Genomic DNA, 18,188 nt, shown 5'->3' on the forward strand with positions numbered 1-18,188 from the left:
CAACCCTCCATCCTCCCTCCCTCACCTCCTCCACACCTCCTCATTCTTCTCTCTTTCCTACCTCAGTAAATTAATTCAGTCAACAAATTATTTATCGGTTATTATGTGAAAGCAGTCTGTTAGGTATCTGGGGTTCAGCGTGAAACACGGCAGATGTGAGCCCTGTGTCCTACGTGGCAGAGGGGAGATCTGCACCTGCAGTTTCCTTGGCTGACTCCTTCCCGTTTGTCTTTTACGTTTCAGCTTCGGTGCCACTTCTGGGAAGCCTTCTCCGTCCTCCCAAAACTAGTTTCATAGCACCTTTCCTATGTGTGTGTGTGTTTCCCTTTCTCTGTTCCTAGCTGCTCATTTGTCTTCCCTACTAGGTTTTAAGCAACTTGGAGGGCAGGGCAAGTGTATCGTTCATTGTATCGCTGCTGCCTGTCACAGCGCCCCTGGCACATAGTGGACACTCGATAAATATTTGTTGAACGAATGAATGGTTCCATCTGCATTTTATATAGATCACCAGCAGCAGTAAGGTTAATCTAAAGTTCCCCTACAGACACAGGTGCTTGTCCTACACAGCTGTGTATAATGGTTGCTTATTTGTTTTTAGCAGGTGGTGGGTTTTGGTTGTCCTACTCTAATGAATTTTTTACTGCCTATTTCATTTACTTTTTAATTTTCCTTTATATTAACAGCATTTATAAATACAGCCATTTTCACAATAAAGGCAAGAATGCAGATGTACTACTTCAGTTAACAGTTGATAGTTTAATTAATTCAGGGCTTATTTATTTAGGGAGGCAGAGTTGTAAAGGTTTTTTAATATTTTCTTGTCACCCATCTTTAAAAGCCTTTTCATTATTAAGTCGCTCTTTCCCCTCAGGAAATCCTGGGAGTACCTCATGCATCTGAACAGAGATATGATGCTGAATTCTTTAAGAAGTTCAGGAATCAGAATATTGTTCTCTCAGCAAGAACTTATGCTCGGGTAATTTCTTTTTTGTAAATAAAATAATTATGGTTATTAACACTTTCTAAGTCTCTGAGCCGTTCGGTTAATGTTATTGCATGCATTTGCCATTATTTCATTTTTTGTTGTAGTATTAATGTAGAGAAAATGGAACCATATTTAAAAAAAGTTTTTTAATGTTTGTTTATTTTTGAGAGAGAGAGAGAGAGTGAGCATGAATGGGGGAGGGCCGGGCTCGGGCAGGGGGGGGCGGGCAGAGAGAGAGGGAGACAGAATCTGAAGCAGGTTCCACGTTCTGAGCTATCAGCATAGAGCCCGATGCGGGACTTCAACCCACGAGCCGTGAGATCATGACATGAGCCAGAATTGGGTGTTTAACCGACTGAGCCACCCAGGCACTCCTGGAACTATATTTTTAAAAATGTTTATTCATCATTCTGAGTTTTAAAAATAAGTAATTTTCATAGCATTAGATTAAGATATGTGGTGCAGACTAGGAAGAATTGGAAATATTTCAAAGTACCTTTTATATCAGAACTGCATAATGAGCTGATTTTAGGTTTTCGGATGTTTTCCTACAAAATCATTCCTTTTTTTCTGAGGTTTACAGTGGAAACTTAACCCTTGCCGTTTGTACAGGAAAGTAATGTACAAGCCCTAGAAATTCTGTTCACTTATCATGGATCAGACCTGCTTCCTCATCGCCTCGCGATTCTCTCCAACTTCCCGGAGACCACTTCTCCACATGAATATTCTGTCTTGCTGCCTGAAGCTTGGTATGTGACTTTGTTTACTGAATTTTATCTTTTTTCTAAATAATAAGTGTTTTGTCTCATGCTGAATAATCTGTATTAAACAAAAGTAATTTTAATGTAATCTACTTAAACTTTTTTCTGATTATAAAATTATTTCTATTTTATTTTTAAATGCTCTCAAAGCCAAAATGCATCTAGCTTAACAGGATGACCTTAATTTAATGAACATGAACTTTTCTTTGTTTATTTTTTTTTTTGTTTGCTTTTCTCTGAAAGCTAAAAGGAAAAAAAAAGTCTTTTGATGATAGAAGTGAACAAAAAGAAGCTTGAGGTGCTCTTTTCATCTTCATATTTCTTTTACTCCTGTATAGTGATATGTAAAATGCATTTTGTGAATTTATATTTACAAGTGTTTTAGAATATAATTTATTTTCTGCCCCTTGGCAAAAATAGATCTAATATTAATAGAAATGACTTTTTTCTACTGTAAATTGTTAGTATACATAAAGGGCTATCCCTTAAAAGTAAAGAGGGGCTACTGTTCCAAAAAAAATTTTTAAAGTAATTTGAGTTCCTTTATGGTTGTAGTCTTCTGATGTCTACTTAACCATACGATTTTCTGAAATTTCAGAATTGGTTTGCAAAATATTTTTAAATGCCCAGCGCTAGATTATCTCTGAATGCCCCTGGTTCCTTTACTGGAGCTGCTGTTACCAAGTTAAATTGCAAGAAATATGTTAGGTATATCATATTGTAGTGCTGTGGTGTTTTGGGGTGCGGTAATCAGAAGATAAAGTTACGTGGCATCATTGTGTTGGGATGTGTTGCTTAGACAAACTTTGAAAAGATTGGTTTCTTATGAGTCTTTACTTTCTCCATGTGTTTAAAATGAATATAGTTAAAGTTTTTTTTTTCTTCTTTTTTTGCTTAATTTTTATTTCTCAAGCTCCAGGTGGAAAACATGAGGAAAAATAATAAGTTTTAACAGTAACCTGTGTCTGTGTCTCCTCGTAATTTTGTGGGACATCCAGCAGGGCGGGGCTTCTTCTAGGAGCCTCTTCCATAAACGTCCTCCTTTTCCTGTGTTCTCATCGTTTTGTTTGGTCTTGTAGCATAACCCCTTTTACAATATATTTCAGTCATTTTCATTTCTGCTCTTCTCCCTCTTGTTCCATCTTTAATAAATATCCAACCTGAAGCCCGAAACCAACTGTTTAAGGCACAGACCATCTCTTACTTAGTGTTGGATCCTCACAGTCCGGGGTTGTACCTGTGCAGCAGAGTGTCTGAAAATGTTTGCTGACTGGATAAAGTAGATCCGCCTTGTGGCCATTTATAAAAGAGATCAAAAGCTGTCCTGACGGGAGTGCGGTAGAATATACTTCACCTTTAACAACGGAGGCGCCCTGGTGAATGTTCCACCAAGGCTCCCACGGCCTTCATTCACAACTGCGGCCTTCATTCACAACTCTGTTGCTCCTTTAGCCTGTGGGTGAAGCCCTGTTCTTCTACCCTGTTTGAAGTTCTACTCTAAGGGATGCCTGGATCAGGAAGATCTAGTTATAGGAATTGTTTCCTTTTTGAGGAAGTTTATTCTTGTTTGAATACTTGGTGTTTGTTTATTTTTAAATCACTTTCAAGTCAGATGAACACAAAGTGTCTGTTTTGTTGGAGTATGAGCGATCCCCTCTACTTCCCCGCTCACTGTTTGCTGAACACCATCTCTGTGCCTGGCACTATGGGAGGGATTCCGAAGCACGTAAAATATTGTTCTTCCACAGGACTAATCAGGTATGTTTTATATATCAACAGAAATTCCTGCTTACAGCATCACGCTTTCAAACTGAGCAAGAAATCAGCCGAAAAGACTCTAAATACATTTGAAGCTTTTTCTGCCTTTTTTTTTTTTAACCCCCTCAGTTGCAGTGTTTGAAAACTAGTAACATGATCTTCCCACTTCCTCATTTACTGCCTTCAAGGACTGTAGAACTTTCTGTGCACATGCCTTTTTTTTTTTTTTCTGGCTGTATGTACTGTTCAGCCACAGAGCCCCCGGCTCATCCTGCTTTATAAAGTGCCCTTCATTGTCTCAACTTGTATTTTGCAAGTAATAATGACTTTTCAATAATCTGTTAAATTGCTTTGAAACAAGTCGCTGAACTCTAAATGTGTGGCTCCCAAAATGCAGAATGGCTGTGTAACTTCTGCTCAGTCTTCAGCTTGCTGTCAGGGTAAGGGCATACAGTCCCCCGTTTTCTCCTTCCTGCCTACACGAGCCTCTCATTGTTCCTTAAGTCGCCACCCTGCCTCGGCCGTGGGGCTGGTTTTGTGGCCAGTGTGCCTCCTGCCTGGTGTGCCCTTCTCCTAGATCTTCATGTGACTGGGCCTCCTACTTCCTTCTGAGTCTCCCCTCAAAGGCTCCCTCTTCAGAAACCCCTTCTCTGACCACTCTCTTCAGGTAGCCTCCGCTCCCTCCCACAGCTTTTGCCCAACCAGGTTTTTCTCCATCGCACTCACACCTAACATATTATGTGGTCGTTTGTCTTCTCCACTTTATCTGATCTCCCTCGGCCATCCTGTTTACGATTTTACCCTCACTTTAAATCCTCCTTTCGTGCTTTAGTTTCTTCCTAGCATTTATCACTCCTACTTTAGTTTGTGTTCTACTCACTTATTTATTTTGTTCCCCCCACCCCCTGCCCACCCCACTAAAACAGCAGCCCCAGTAGGACAGGGATTTTGTGTGTTTTCCCTTCCTTACCCGCCCTGCACTTAAAAGATTGCCTGGCACATTGTAGGTACTCAGTAAATACTTGTTGAATGAATGAATGAATGAATGAATGAATAAATGAATGAATATTTGAATATCAAATCCATAAGGGAAGGACCTCATGTCTTGTTCCCCTGTGTAGAATGTACATGGGAGGGTAGGTAGCGTTTTGCATTTTAGAGTTCAAGCTGTGTAATATTTTGGAAAGTGATAGTAGGTTATGCCAGCAAATTGACCTGTTACCTACCCTGTGTTGAGATCCAGTAGGCAGAACTTTTGCTTTGACATTTAACCAAAGTTTGGTTAACCAGTTTTGATCTAACCAAATTTGATGATTATGATTGCTGGGAAACTTCTGTGGCGTGTGGTATTCTTGTGTTTTATATTGTCATTCTTAAATTATCATGTGTGTTTGACGATGATGAAATGCGACCAGGTTTTGTTAAACTTTGAAATTACGTTTTCCATCATAGATGCCACATCTTTTTATTAGCTGTCTATCCTTAGTTTATCATTGCTATAAAATGTTTCCACTTTATAGTGTACTTGACTGTATGAAAGTACAAAGGTGACATTTCTTACTGTCTTCATTAGCTCCCACAATATGTGTTAATAGAGATTTTTATAAAAGAAATTCTTGTTTATTTTGGGGATTTTTGATACTTGTGGCATGTTTTAGAAAGATTATTTAGATTTTTCATTTTATGCCTCTTTCCCTAGTGTAGAATCTTTTCCAGAATGATGGAAGTAACCTAGTTTAAAAAGTGGTATTTTGAACGGTTGTCTGTTGAAGTAGCGTAGCAGAAGAGGGGTAGGAGCTTTGCTATTAGAGCCCGAGTGCCTAGTTCATGTCTTTGGATAACTTTCTTAAATGCACTTTGGTCTTCTCACCTGTAAAATGGACATGAATTGTCCTCAGCATTGTGAGAATGTTTAATGAGCTAATGCATTGCTCGGCACCAAATAAATGCTACTTAAGTGTTAGCAACTATTGTTAGGGTAGAATCCTATATTAGCACCTTGGCCTTGTATACTTCACATGCTTCCTGTTTTAAACTTATTGGCATATTTTTATAATTCCAGAAAAGTTGAAAATACAGGGAGTTCTGGATACCCTTCACTTAGCTTCCCTTTTCTCCTATATAATCATAGCACATTTGTCAAAACTAAGAACTTATCACTGGAATAGTCAGTTCTGCTATATCATGACCTATACATTCCTAAAATCACTGACTGTGTGGGATCCTGCAGTGAAAACCACAGGGCTTATGGGAACAGTGGGATTAGTGGTCCAGGACTCCAAAACTTTGTTCGGTGAAAAAAAGGAACCTAAATGAAAGTCCTGACTAACACTGTTTACATGTGTTAAAGGGTTAATAGGCACACAAATACTAAAATATGGCACTTCTGTTGAAAAAGACCTTAGAAGGACTTTGCACGTGGAAGTGGGTGTCGGGAGAGTTGCAGGTCCTGCGTCACTGGGAAGTGGAGGAAGAGGGTGGTTGGAAATCTGGTGGAAAGTGGTGTCACCAGATGTGGATGGGGGCTTCCTAACATACTCTGTGATCCGAGGTTTCTGGTGACTGTCTGGGCGTCTCTGCACGCGTAGCCTGACATGGCTGGGTTCGGTTTTCTGTGTGCACCTAGTGTTTCTTGGGGATGAAATTTGGCATCAGCAAATGCAAAACTTGTGTTATGCCCAAGTTGTTCCCTCATATCTATCACTGGAACAAATTTGCATCTTCAAAACAGGATAGCAGAACCGACTGCACAATACTGCTAACTAAATGACAGATTTATTTGGCTATAATTAGTTTTTCTACTAATATGCTTTTTCTGTTTTCGAATCCAATCCAGGATACCACGTTGCATTTAGATTTCATTTGCTTTTAATATGTAGAAATAAACTCTGTTCAATATCTGTCAGTCAGGAAATTCTTTGACACATGTATTTGCTAGATAATGAAAATTGATACTCATATTTATATTCCTGGATTATTTCCAGAATCAGCAAGGAAAGATTCCATTATTTAGTGTATTTGGGGATATTACTGTATTTAAACTATTTTATAATTGTAAGTGGTAAAACTCTGTTGATGGAAGTAGACTATCCAGCTATCCGGCACACTACATTTGTCTCCTAGACGAGCTGTTACTGTGGTAACTTGGCAGTTCGTTTGCTTATAAATATCTGAGTTTTGTTAATTATTTGGCGATTGGAGGTTGGACCGCGAAAGTGTGCTATAACATGTGGATAGATTGTACTTGTGTGAACCATAAAAATGTGTTGACGTTTCTAATTTCTTTTCTGAATTTGTGATTGTAAGAATTATTTGTTGACTTCTAATCATTGTCTGCCTTTAGTTCCACAGTAATTTATGTGATGTACCGTTAAGGCTAACATCCAAAGGGGCTGGCTAAAAGATGTGAAGTGATCAGCTATTTAGATCATCTAGGAGGTCAGCCGCATCCCATGTCAGTATATTTATGGCTATTTAGAAACTGCTCTTTTTCTAGAGCATAGAAATTGGAAACCACTTTCGCCTGTGTTCATTTGGAGCCACCTTGAAAAAACAGTATAAGTTGTACGAGCACCTAATGGGCAGAAGCATTCTTCCTGTGACCTGCAGACCTGGGATTTTTTTGTGCCGCGCGTACTTTAACTCGTGTTTGTCCCTGGCATTTTATTCCCTTGTGAACCCTGAATCATTCCTGCTTTTCCTAGGCCTGAATCCCTTTCTGGTGCTCTCTGCCCCACTTGATAACGCAGCATGGTAATAGACCGATTGTGTTCTTCAACAGTCCGATTCAGAATGACTAGATCTGTCTTGGATTTGTAAATCGTATTTTGAGCTTTGCATATTTTTGGCTTTGTTAAGTGCAGGGACTGTTAAGACCATTTGACCATTATAATGTTTTTGTTTTATTTTTCAAGAAAAAATTTTTAATTGTAAAAAAAACATACAACATCAAATTTACCATTTTAACCACTTTTCAGCATACATTTCCCTAGTAGGTCTGTTCCCCTTGTTCAACCAATTTCCAGAACTCTTTTTACCCTCATGAAACCCTGCACCCGTTAAACAACTCTCACTTTCTGCCCAACCCAGCCCCTGACCACCAGCATTCTGCTTAATGTCTGGGTGAAGTTGCTTACTCTTGGGTGCCACCTAAAAGTGGAGTCATGCAGTATTTGTCTTTTTATGATTCTTTTATTTCACTTAGCATAATATCCTCAAGGCATACTCCTATACTTTCAGTGAAATTAATATTACAATTAAATAGGGCTTAGAGTGGCTTGCCATCTCTGGGTCATGTTTCTGTTTATGCTGCGAAAGTACTTCTCAAACAAAGAATAGGATGAGGACGAACTAACTCTAGTTTGAGATGCAAGGTTACATTACCATTATTGCTGGACTTCCTGTGGAGAGCCTCTTCTCCATCTCTTGGTGATAAATAGGGTGTGCAAACTGAAGGGAACTTGGAATATATCCAAAATATATCTAATATATCTTCTAACACTTGTGTTTGAATAGCCAAACATGGAGCCTTTTTCTGTAATTACAATAACATAAAAATTAGGTCCTAAAATAGCAAAACATCAATATGCATTTTATTAAAATTCCAAGTAGGACAAATTTGATTTAGGTCAAATTGATTTGCCTTATAACTTAAATGATTAATAATTTGTCCTTAAAGAGATCAGATGACATTATTTCCATTCTTCACAACTGAAATATTAGGCAGAAGTTTACTCTTTTAAATTAATTACTTAATATTTAAAAATATTTATTTTTAATATACATCCAAGTTAGTTAGCATATAGTGCAACAATGATTTCAGGAGTAGAATCCATTGATTCATCCTTTACATATAACACCCAGTGCTCATCTCAACAGTTGTCCTCCTTAATGCCCCTTGCCCATTTAGCCCATCCACTGCCCATACCCCCTCTAGCAACCCTCAGTTTGTTCTCAGTATTTAAGAGTCTCTTATGGTTTGTCCCCCTTCCTGCTTTTATATTATTTTTGCTTCCCTTCCCTTATGTTCATCTGTTTTGTATCTTAAATTCCACATGAGTGAAGTCATATGATACTTGTCTTTCTCTGACCAATATGATAGTGACCATGATACGCTCTAGTTCCATCCACATTGTTGCAAATGGCAAGATTTCATATGTATATATATACCACATCTTCTTTGTCCATTCATCTGTCAGTGGACATTTGGGCTCTTTCCATACTTCGGCTGTTGTCGATAGCACTGCTGTGAACATTGGGGTGCATGTGCCCCTTCAAAACAGCACACCTGTAGTCTTTGGATAAATATCTCGTAATGCAATTGCTGGGTCATAGGGTAGTTCTGTTTTTAATTACTTGAGGAACCTCCATATTGTTTTCCAGAGTGGCTGCACTAGTTTGCATTCCCACCAGCAGTGCAAAAGGATTCCTCTTTCTCCATATCCTCGCCGACATCTGTCATTGCCTGAGTGGCTAATTTTAGCCATTCTGACTGGTGTGAGGTGGTATCTCATGGTGGTTTTGATTTGTATTTTCCTGATGATGAATGATGTTGAACATTTTCTCATGTGTCTCTTAACCATCTGGATGTCTTCTTTGGAAAAGTGTCTCTTCATGTCTTTTGCCCATTTCTTCACTGGATTATTTGTATTTTGGGTGTTGAGTTTGTAAGTTCTTTATAGATTTTGGATACTAACCCTTTATCTGATATGTCATTTGCAAATATCTTCTCATTCTGTTGGTTGCCTTTTAGTTTTGCTGATTGTGTCCTTTGCTGTGTAGAAGCTTTTTATTTTGATGAGGTCCTAATAGTTCAATTTTGTTTTTGTTTCCCTTGTTGTGCAGAAGCTTTTTATCTTGACGAGGTCCTAATAGTTCATTTTTGTTTTTGTTTCCCTGGCCTCCTGTTTCCCTGGCCTGCCTGTTTTCTCCTTTAGGATTTTGATGGCTTCCTGTCTTAAGTTTAGGACTTTCATCCATTTTGAGTTTATTTTTGTGTATGGTGTAAGAAAGTGGCCCAGGTTCATTTTTCTGCATATTTCTGTCCAGTTTTCCCAGCACCATTTGCTGAAGAGACTGTCTTTATTCCATTGGATATTCTTTCCTGCTTTGTCAAAGATTAGATGGCCAGAGGTTTGTGGGTCCATTTCTGGGTTCTCTGTTCTTTTCCATTGATCTGTTTTTGTGTCTTCACACAAAACTGTCTTCATAATTACCGCTTTGTAATACATCTTGAAGTCCAGAACTGGGATGCCTCCAGCTTTGGTTTTCTTTTTCAGGATTGCTTTGGCTTTTTGGGATCTTTTTGGTTCCATACAAATTTTATGATTGTTTGTTTTAGCTCTGTGAAGAATGTTGGTGTTATTTTGATAGGGATTGCATTGAATATGTAGATTGCTTTGGGTAGTATCGACATTTTAACAACATTTGTTCTTCCAATCCATGAGCATGGGGTATTTTTCCATTTTTTTTGTGTCGTCTTCAATTTCTTTCATAAGCTTTCTATAGTTTTCAGCGTATAGATTTTTCACCTCTTTGGTTAGGTTTATTCCTAGGTATTTAATGGTTTTTGGTGCAATTGTAAATGGGATTGATTCCTTGATTTCTCTTTCGGCCGCTTCATTATCGGTGTATAGAAATGCAACCAATATCTGTACATTGATTTTATGTCCTGCAACTTTGCTGATTTCATGGATTAGTTCGAACAGTTTTTTGGTGGAGTCTTTTGAGTTTTCCCCGTGGATTATCATGTCATCTATGAAGAGTAAAAGTTTGACTTCTGCCTTGCTGATTTGGATGCTTTTTGTTTCTTGGTGTTGTCTGATTGGTGAGGCTAAGACTTCCACAGTATGTTGAATAACATTGTTGAGAGTGGACATCCCTGTCCTGTTAGCGGTGGGTCTTTCATATATGGCTTTTATGATCTTGAGGTATGATCCTTCTGTCTCTATTTTCTTGAGGGTTTTTATCAAGAAAGGATGCCATGTTTTGTCAAATGCTTTCTCTGCATCTGTTGAGAGGATCATGTGGTTCTTGTCCTTTCTTTTATTGATGTGATGGGTCACATTGTTTTGTGGATATTGAACCAGCCCTGCCAGGTATAAATCCCACTTGATTGTGGTGAATAATTCTTTTAATATGTTGTTGAATCTGGTTGGCTAGTATGTTGTTGAGAATTTTTGCATCCGTGTTCATTGGGGAAGTTGGTCTATAGATCTCGTTTTTAGTAGGGTCTTGGGTTTTGCAATCAAGGTAATGCTGTAATGCTAGCCTTGTAGAACGAGTTTGGACGTTTTCCTTCCATTTCTATTTTTTGGAATATCTTCAAAAGAATAGGTGTTAACTCTTCTTTAAATGTTTGGTAGAATTCCCCTGGAAAGCCATCCAGCCCTGGATTCTTGTTTCTTGGGAGATTTTTGATTACTCATTCAATTGCTTTACTGGTTATCCGTCTGTTCAAATTTTCTGTTTCTTCCTGTTTCAGTTTTGGTAGTTTACATGTTTCTAGGAATTTGTCCATTTCTTCCAGATTGCCCAATTTATTGGCATATAATTGCTCATAATATTCTCTTATTATTGGAAGGAAAGCCTTCTTGGAAGAGGGAAGGTTTTCTCTAGATCTTGAAAGTTGAGTGTGATTTTGATATTGGGAAGTTCAAAGAGGAAAGAGTCATCTGAATATTTAACATGAAGTTGTGTTACCTACCCAGTCTTTACCTGAGTCTTTACCTGTGTTATACTGTTTAGTCACGGGGTACAAAAGATGTTGCCAATTAATTTGTTAGTTGAAATGAATTAATGCAGAGGATTTCCAGTAAAACAATCAGGAATCTCTTTTTATGTTTTTATGTAGCTTGCTCTTGTTCATAAAGATTTCTTTTTTCTTCTCTGAAGTTTTTAAAAAGCAGTTTCTGTTGGTCATTCTATTGGCCATTCCCACCATATTTTTGTTGTTGTAATGGAAATATTATCTAAACTGTAGCCTGGATGATGAAATAATTATGGAAAAAATTGGGGCATCGCATTCATTTTTTGATTCTCAAGAGAAAAATAAAAGTGTTTCTTTTTCCTTTCACATTGAAAAGTTGATTAGTTACCTAATCAGAATGCAATTCCCATATGTACAGTTTATTTCTGAACTGCTGTGAACAAAGAACAATACATTGGGTTGTATTTAGGCTTGGAATAAGTATCTGGTCTTCTGTGGTGACTATCAGTACAGAAGAATATAGAGTCCTCTACAAATGTTGGATATGTTGGCACTTTCTGGATCCAAGGATAACTTGGCGTTTGGATCAGAAAGGAAAGGCTCGTCACCTCAACTGTCTGGGAATAGGGTCTGGGGCTGGCAGTGGGGCGATTGGTTTGCATGTCTCCTGGCACTGTGGGCATGTTAGATCTTGACTTCATTAGTTTTTGTCTTTCTGATTATTTAAAACCACGAAATGGATTTAGGACAATTTCCTTGATTAAGAAGGTAGAAGTGAATCTTATTTCAGAGGAATTTGTATGGGCTTTGGAAAGTGTGTTGATACTTGTTGTGTATTTGGTACTCTGAGAAGTACTAAAGAAATAAAGGTGTACTGATTTGTTCATTTCCTGTTTGGAGCATGGGACTCTTTTTTTTTTTAATTTACAAACCAGTTTTACGTTTCACATGTAATTCTCACAGCATGTTTATGGGATAAGCAGAGAAGGGAGTTCTATTCCTGCCTTCAGGCAGAAAATTTGAAAGGCATTAGTTGAAATATATGCTGAAATAGGGAATTATTTTAAAAATAATTTTAATTGCATTATCATTTTACATATGTATATGTAACATTGTCCAATGTTTTTAATATGGCTTAATACAGTTAAAGTTTCTGATTTATTTGAAATTAAGACCTTTTTGAGGGGGTACTTTTTTTTTTAAACTAATACATTCTCCTAAAAATCTGTTACTAAATTCAGCATTAGCTAGTGGTAATGATACTCTTTTCATGGAGATGAGATTTTTCTTTCATTATTCATTTTCCTCCAAAGTTTAAGTCTCCTGACCAATAATTCAGTACATGTGATCCTTAAGTAGATTATAACATCTTCTGAATGGTTGAATTACCTTAGGGAAATAGTCCCTATAATTCTTCTTGATCACACAATGTCTTTTCCAGTCAAGATTTCATTAATATGTAAATACTTGTCTGTAACAGCAGTGAATCTCTTTATCACACTATATTTAATTAACATATAAATAACCCTGTGAGACACTTTCCCAATTTCTGATATAGGCAAGCCTGTTTAAATATTGTATTTGTAATAAGAAAAATTCTATTAAGAATCAAATTCATATTTCATACACAAAGTATATGCATTATTTTAAGAAATGTTTTGACCTCCATGTGTACTCCATTTTTAATCCTAAAAGTTTAGCTACTATTTGTAATGACTGTAGGAGAAAAACTCCATGACATACGTAAATGTTGGGATCACGTGACATGGCACTGACGCGCATCAGTTTCTTCAGGTGTGGAATGGGGACGTTGCGGAGGTATTGTGATGGTTAAGTCATCGAAGAGAGTTGTCGTCTGTCACCGTTGCTGGCATGTCGCTGGCGTTCAGCATTCAGCAGTGGTTGTAGTAGCAGAGGATAAAGGAGTAGCAGTGACAGCAGCCGTACCGATGTTTTGGGTATATGTCGATAAGAATGTTAGTTACGGATATCTTTCAGCTTCTAGTGCACTGATGAATAAACAGAATGTGTATGACAGGGAGTATTCCTCCCTGATGACACTGATGCTGGGATTGCTCCTCTGGGACAGGACCCCTTATCCTGGTATCAGGTACCCGAGTTTCCAAATGATCACTCCAGAAGTTGCTTAGCGAACCTTATTTCCAATGCAGTTAAAGGTTTTAATTTCATTTTTGATTGAATGATACATACAGGAAAACGAACAAATCGTAAGCGCACAATTTGCTGGATATTTGGATGAGACCGAGAAAGACGTTATCAGCATCTCTTACCCCCTCTCCTGTTACCATCTTGCAGTCCTCTCATCTGAGAGGACCGCTTGTCCTGACTCCTGACGTCACAGCCTAGTTTCATCTGTGAAAGAAACGGAGTGGCTTGTGAGCACTGTTCTCCCCTCTCAACAGAGATCAGATTTCTTCTTCTTCTTTTTTTTTCTTTTTATATCTTGTTGGAAAAAACAGACCGCTTCATGAGTTTGGGCGTCATTCTTGTGAAGCGGCCACGCTGATCTTCTCTGTATCGTCCCGATTGAAGTATATGTGTCACGAAGCGAGCACCAGAGATGAAATTTCTGATGTCCTTCAGATTGAATACCTTTCTAATGCTGGATGTACATTGATATTTTGGTTCTTTTATATTTAAAGTGTGTTTCTTATGGACAGAATATACAGTTGACCCTTGAACAATGTGGGTGTTAGGGGCACTGACACCCCGTATGGTAAAAAAAAAAAAAAATCCACATTTAAATTTTGATTCCCTCCGAACTTAACTACTCATAGTCTACTGTTGAGTGGAGCACCTACCAATAACAAAAACAATCAATTAACACACGTTGTATGTTGTCTATATTATATACTGTATTCTTATAATAGGGTAAGCTATGGAGAGAAAATGTTATTTTAAAAATCCTCAGAAAGAGAAAATAGTTATAGGACTAGATTGTATTTATCAGAAAAGATCTATATAAGTGTGCCCATGTAGTTTGAACCGGCGTTGTTCAAGGGTCGACTGTAATTGAATCTTGCTGTTTTATCTAATCGGGGAATCTCTGCCTTTTGATGGTCATGCTTTGGCTGTTTAAATATAATGCATAGTTCAGTGTGGTTCAGTTTAAAGCTAACACTTTGGTATCGGTTTACCACTTGTTCCATTTTTTCTTTGCTTGCCTTTTTCTCTTTTCCTGCCCGTTTTAAGTTTATTTATTTATTTATTTTGTGATAGAGACAACCAGTGTGGAAGGGGCGGGGGGGTGGGGTGGGACAGAGGACCTGCAGCCAGCTCTGTGCTGACAGCAGAGACTCCGATGTGGGGCCCGAACTCCCGAACCGTGAAATCATGACCCGAGCTGAAGTCTGACGCTTAACCGACTGAGCCACCCAGGCACCCCTCCTGCTTTCTTTTGAACTGGTTCCTTTTAGAATTCCATGGAATCTCCCTTATTGGGTTATTAGCTATACTTTCTTTTTTGGTGGTTGCTGTAGCATTTACACTTCTGTAGTTATGATAGTCTACTGTCAAATAGTATAATAGAACTTCAAGTATAAGATGAGAACCTTACCACAGTATTTTTCCATTTTCTCCCTGCTGGCTTTTGAATGACTGTTGTCATATATTTAACTCTTATATATGTTATGAATTATACCTTTTTATCATTTTTGCTTTAATGAGTAAAAATGGGGGCTCCTGGGTGGTTCAGTCAATTAAGCGTTTGACTCTTGGTTTTGGCTCGGGTCACGATCTCATGATTCTTGGGTTGGAGCCCCACGTTGGGCTCTGTGCTGCCAATGTGGCGCGTGCTTGGGATTCTCTGTCACTCTCTCTCTCTGCTCCTCCCCCTCCTCTTTCTCTCTTTCTCTGTCTCTCAAAATAAATGCATAAATTAAAAAAAAAAAACAACTAAGGGGTGCCTGGCTGGCTCAGTTGGTTAAGTGTCTGACTTCAGTTCTGGTCACGATACCGAGGTTCATGAGTTCGAGCCCCACGTCAGGTTCTGTGCTGACAGCTCAGAGCCTGGAGCTTGCTTGGGATTCTGTGTCTCCTTCTCTCTCTGCCCCTGCCCTGCTAGCATGCTTGCTCACTCACTCTCTCTCAAAGATAAACATTAAAAAATAAAATAAGAATGAAATATAAAAAATTAAAAATGTGTTTTATATTTGCACATATATTTACTGTTCTGCTCTTCATTGCTTTTAGTAGATCCAAATTTCTATCTGGTATCAATTTTGTTCGGTCTGAAAGACTCTGTTTGGCATCTCTTGCAGGGCTAATCTGCCGGTGATGCGTTCTCGGCTTTTGTATGCCCAAGGAAGTCTTTCTTTTGCCTTTGTTTTGGAAAATGCTTTTGTTGGGTGTGGGATTCGAGGCTGTCACTTTTCTCCTGTTAGTCTTTCAAGGGTTTCCCTGCACTGTCATCTCCCGTTGTCCTCCATGAGGTCGGTTGTCATTCTTAACTGTGCATTTTTACAGCATGGGTCTTATTTTCTTTGGATGCTTTTAAGATTTTCTTTATAACTCGTTTTGAGCTGTTTGATTATGATGCTCCTTGACGTGGTTTTCATCGTGTTTATTCTCATTGCTGCTGATTGAGTTTTCTTGGATCTACACCCAATTTAGGAGTTACGTGCTTAGTACTTCTTCAGATACCGTTTCTCACTCCACCTCCCCTCCTTAAAACACACCCTCTTTTCTGGGCCACCGCTTCCACGTGTGCTGGCCACTTGATCTTGTCTTACAATTCATTTTTTTTTTTTCGGTGTTTTTCTGCATTTCATTTTGAATAGTTTCTATTACTATGTCTTTGTAAATAGGTTGCAATAGCAATCTATAGGTTGATAGCTGCAATGTGTGCTATCAATGATATCAGTGTGTTTTTCATCTCTGCTGCTGAATTTTCATTCCTTGGAGTATGATTTGGATTTTTAAAAAATTCTCTATGTCTACCGCATGGTATATTGGTGTTTTAAATAAATTGGTAATTGTCCTGGTTACAAGCCATAATTTCCTGCTTTTTTACATATCTGGTATTTTTGATTGGATGCTGGACATGTGGGTTTGTTCATCTCACTAGTTGAGTTCCTATCCCGGTTGTTATGGAACATACTTTGTCCTTTCCCATAATGCACTTTTATTTAATCACACTGTGTGTGTGTGCTCTAAAGTTAGCTTCTCTGTGAAGTTGATCCAAAAGGATTTCTTAATTTACAATGGGTTAAATTAATCTGTAATGGGTTTCCTTAATCTGAAAATTATAGAAAATGACCTAGCAATACAGGTATAGGGCTATTTATTTGATATTTTTTGTTAGTGAATAACTTGGAGCCTGTTTTTATTCCAGGGTCAACTCCCTTGCCTCTTCCTGTACTTCTTGTTTCTGATTGGGTGAATGAGTGCTTATTAAGTAGTAGGAATCTATATTAAAAAATATAAGACCGGGGCTGCTGGGTGACTCAGTCAGTTAAGCCGCCAGCTCTTGATTTCGGCTCAGGTAACGGTCTTGGCAGTTTGTGGGTTCAAGCCCCGCATTGGGCTCCGTGCTGACAACACGCGGAGCATGCTTGGGATTTTCTCCCTCTCCTCTCTCTGCACCTCCCTCGCTCTCACTTGCTCACTTGCTCTCTCAAAATAAATAAATAAGGGGCGCCTGGGTGGCTCAGTCGGTTGAGCGTCCGACTTCGGCTCAGGTCATGATCTCGCGGTCCGTGGGTTCAAGCCCTGCGTCGGGCTCTGTGCTGACAGCTCGGAGCCTGGAGCCTGTTTCAGATTCTGTGTGTCTCCCTCTTTCTCTGACCCTCCCCTGTTCATGCTCTCTCTCTATCTCAAAAATAAATAAATGTTAAAAAAAATTAAAAAATAAAATAAATAAAACTTAAAAAAGAAATGCCATTTCCTCCAAATTCTCCAACATGTTGCTTTCTTTCTCTTCCGACAATTTCTAGTTTAACTTTGAACTTCATCAGCAGTAGAGATGTATTAGAATTACTTGCACTACAGATACCTGGACCATTGTTTTCTAACCACAGCCTGTGCAATTGACACGAGAGCCTCTCCCTCTTCATTTCTGGGGTTTTCATTTCTTTAGTTGTGACTGTAAGTCAGTCTGCAGTGTAATTTGGCCTAGACCCAAAGAACTCATGATGGAAAGGCTGTGGATAGACATGTACAGCAACATCTTAAGGCAAACCACCTTTGTGCTTCTTTGTCTAAAGCTTAGGACATGTCACATCTCTGTGCTTATGCGCACCCATACACATAGGCCCAGAGTCACCTGCAATTTACAGTATTACAGTGTTCCTGAGGGCACGATATACAATAGGAAGTTGTACAGTCCATTGCAGAAATCTTAAATCAGAAACATTTGAAAGAACACTAAAGTACATTGTCTAAATCTTTAGCCACAGAGCAAGCATAATGATCTTAAGCTGTAAATACCCCTGTAGTTCAGTGGTTGTTTTTGTTTACTTATTTATTCAAATTCATCCTTTGGTCCTTCAGTTTGTCCATCTATCCATCCACTAAGCTTTCAATGAATGCCAAGTATTGTACTAAGAATATAAAAATGACTAACACTTGGAAAGAACTTATAGTTTAGTGAAGGAGCAAGACACAAGTAAATAATTGTGCATATCTTACTTATGATGAGGTTATATCTTGATAAACCCATTGCTGAAAATACTAAGTCAAAAATGCATTTAATACACCTAACCTACTGAACATCATAGTTCACATTAGCCTTCCTTAAGCATGTTCATAACACTTAATGCTAGCCTCCAATTGAGCAGAATCATCTAACACAGGACTGTCTTGTAATAAAGTGGTGAGCCTCCTCATGTAATTTATTGACTACCGTACTGAAAGTGAAAAACAGAATGGTTACATGATTACAGAAGGGTTGTAAGTAAATTGGTGGTTTATCCTCCGTGATCGCTTGGTGGACTGGGAGCTGTGTTTCCCTGCCGCC

At 38.5% G+C, this 18,188-nt stretch overlaps 1 protein-coding gene and 1 non-coding gene across 3 annotated transcripts in view; one reads left to right on the plus strand and one right to left on the minus strand.

The window, feature by feature from the left end:
* NBAS (NBAS subunit of NRZ tethering complex) overlaps positions 1-18,188 on the plus strand; it is a 333,519-nt gene that overhangs the window by 94,541 nt on the left and 220,790 nt on the right. For both annotated transcript variants that reach the window (XM_030311617.1, XM_030311618.1), the window contains exons 20-21: positions 872-976; positions 1,598-1,734. In XM_030311617.1, coding sequence (XP_030167477.1) covers positions 872-976; positions 1,598-1,734 — 242 coding nt within the window. The remainder of the gene's footprint in view (positions 1-871; positions 977-1,597; positions 1,735-18,188) is intronic.
* On the minus strand, positions 13,683-13,788 carry LOC115511321. Its single transcript, XR_003967992.1, has one exon. It is a non-coding gene; the product is annotated as a U6 spliceosomal RNA (small nuclear RNA).

This window comes from Lynx canadensis, chromosome A3 (genome assembly GCF_007474595.2).
Source record: "Lynx canadensis isolate LIC74 chromosome A3, mLynCan4.pri.v2, whole genome shotgun sequence".
In the NCBI taxonomy this organism is placed as follows: domain Eukaryota; kingdom Metazoa; phylum Chordata; class Mammalia; order Carnivora; family Felidae; genus Lynx; species Lynx canadensis.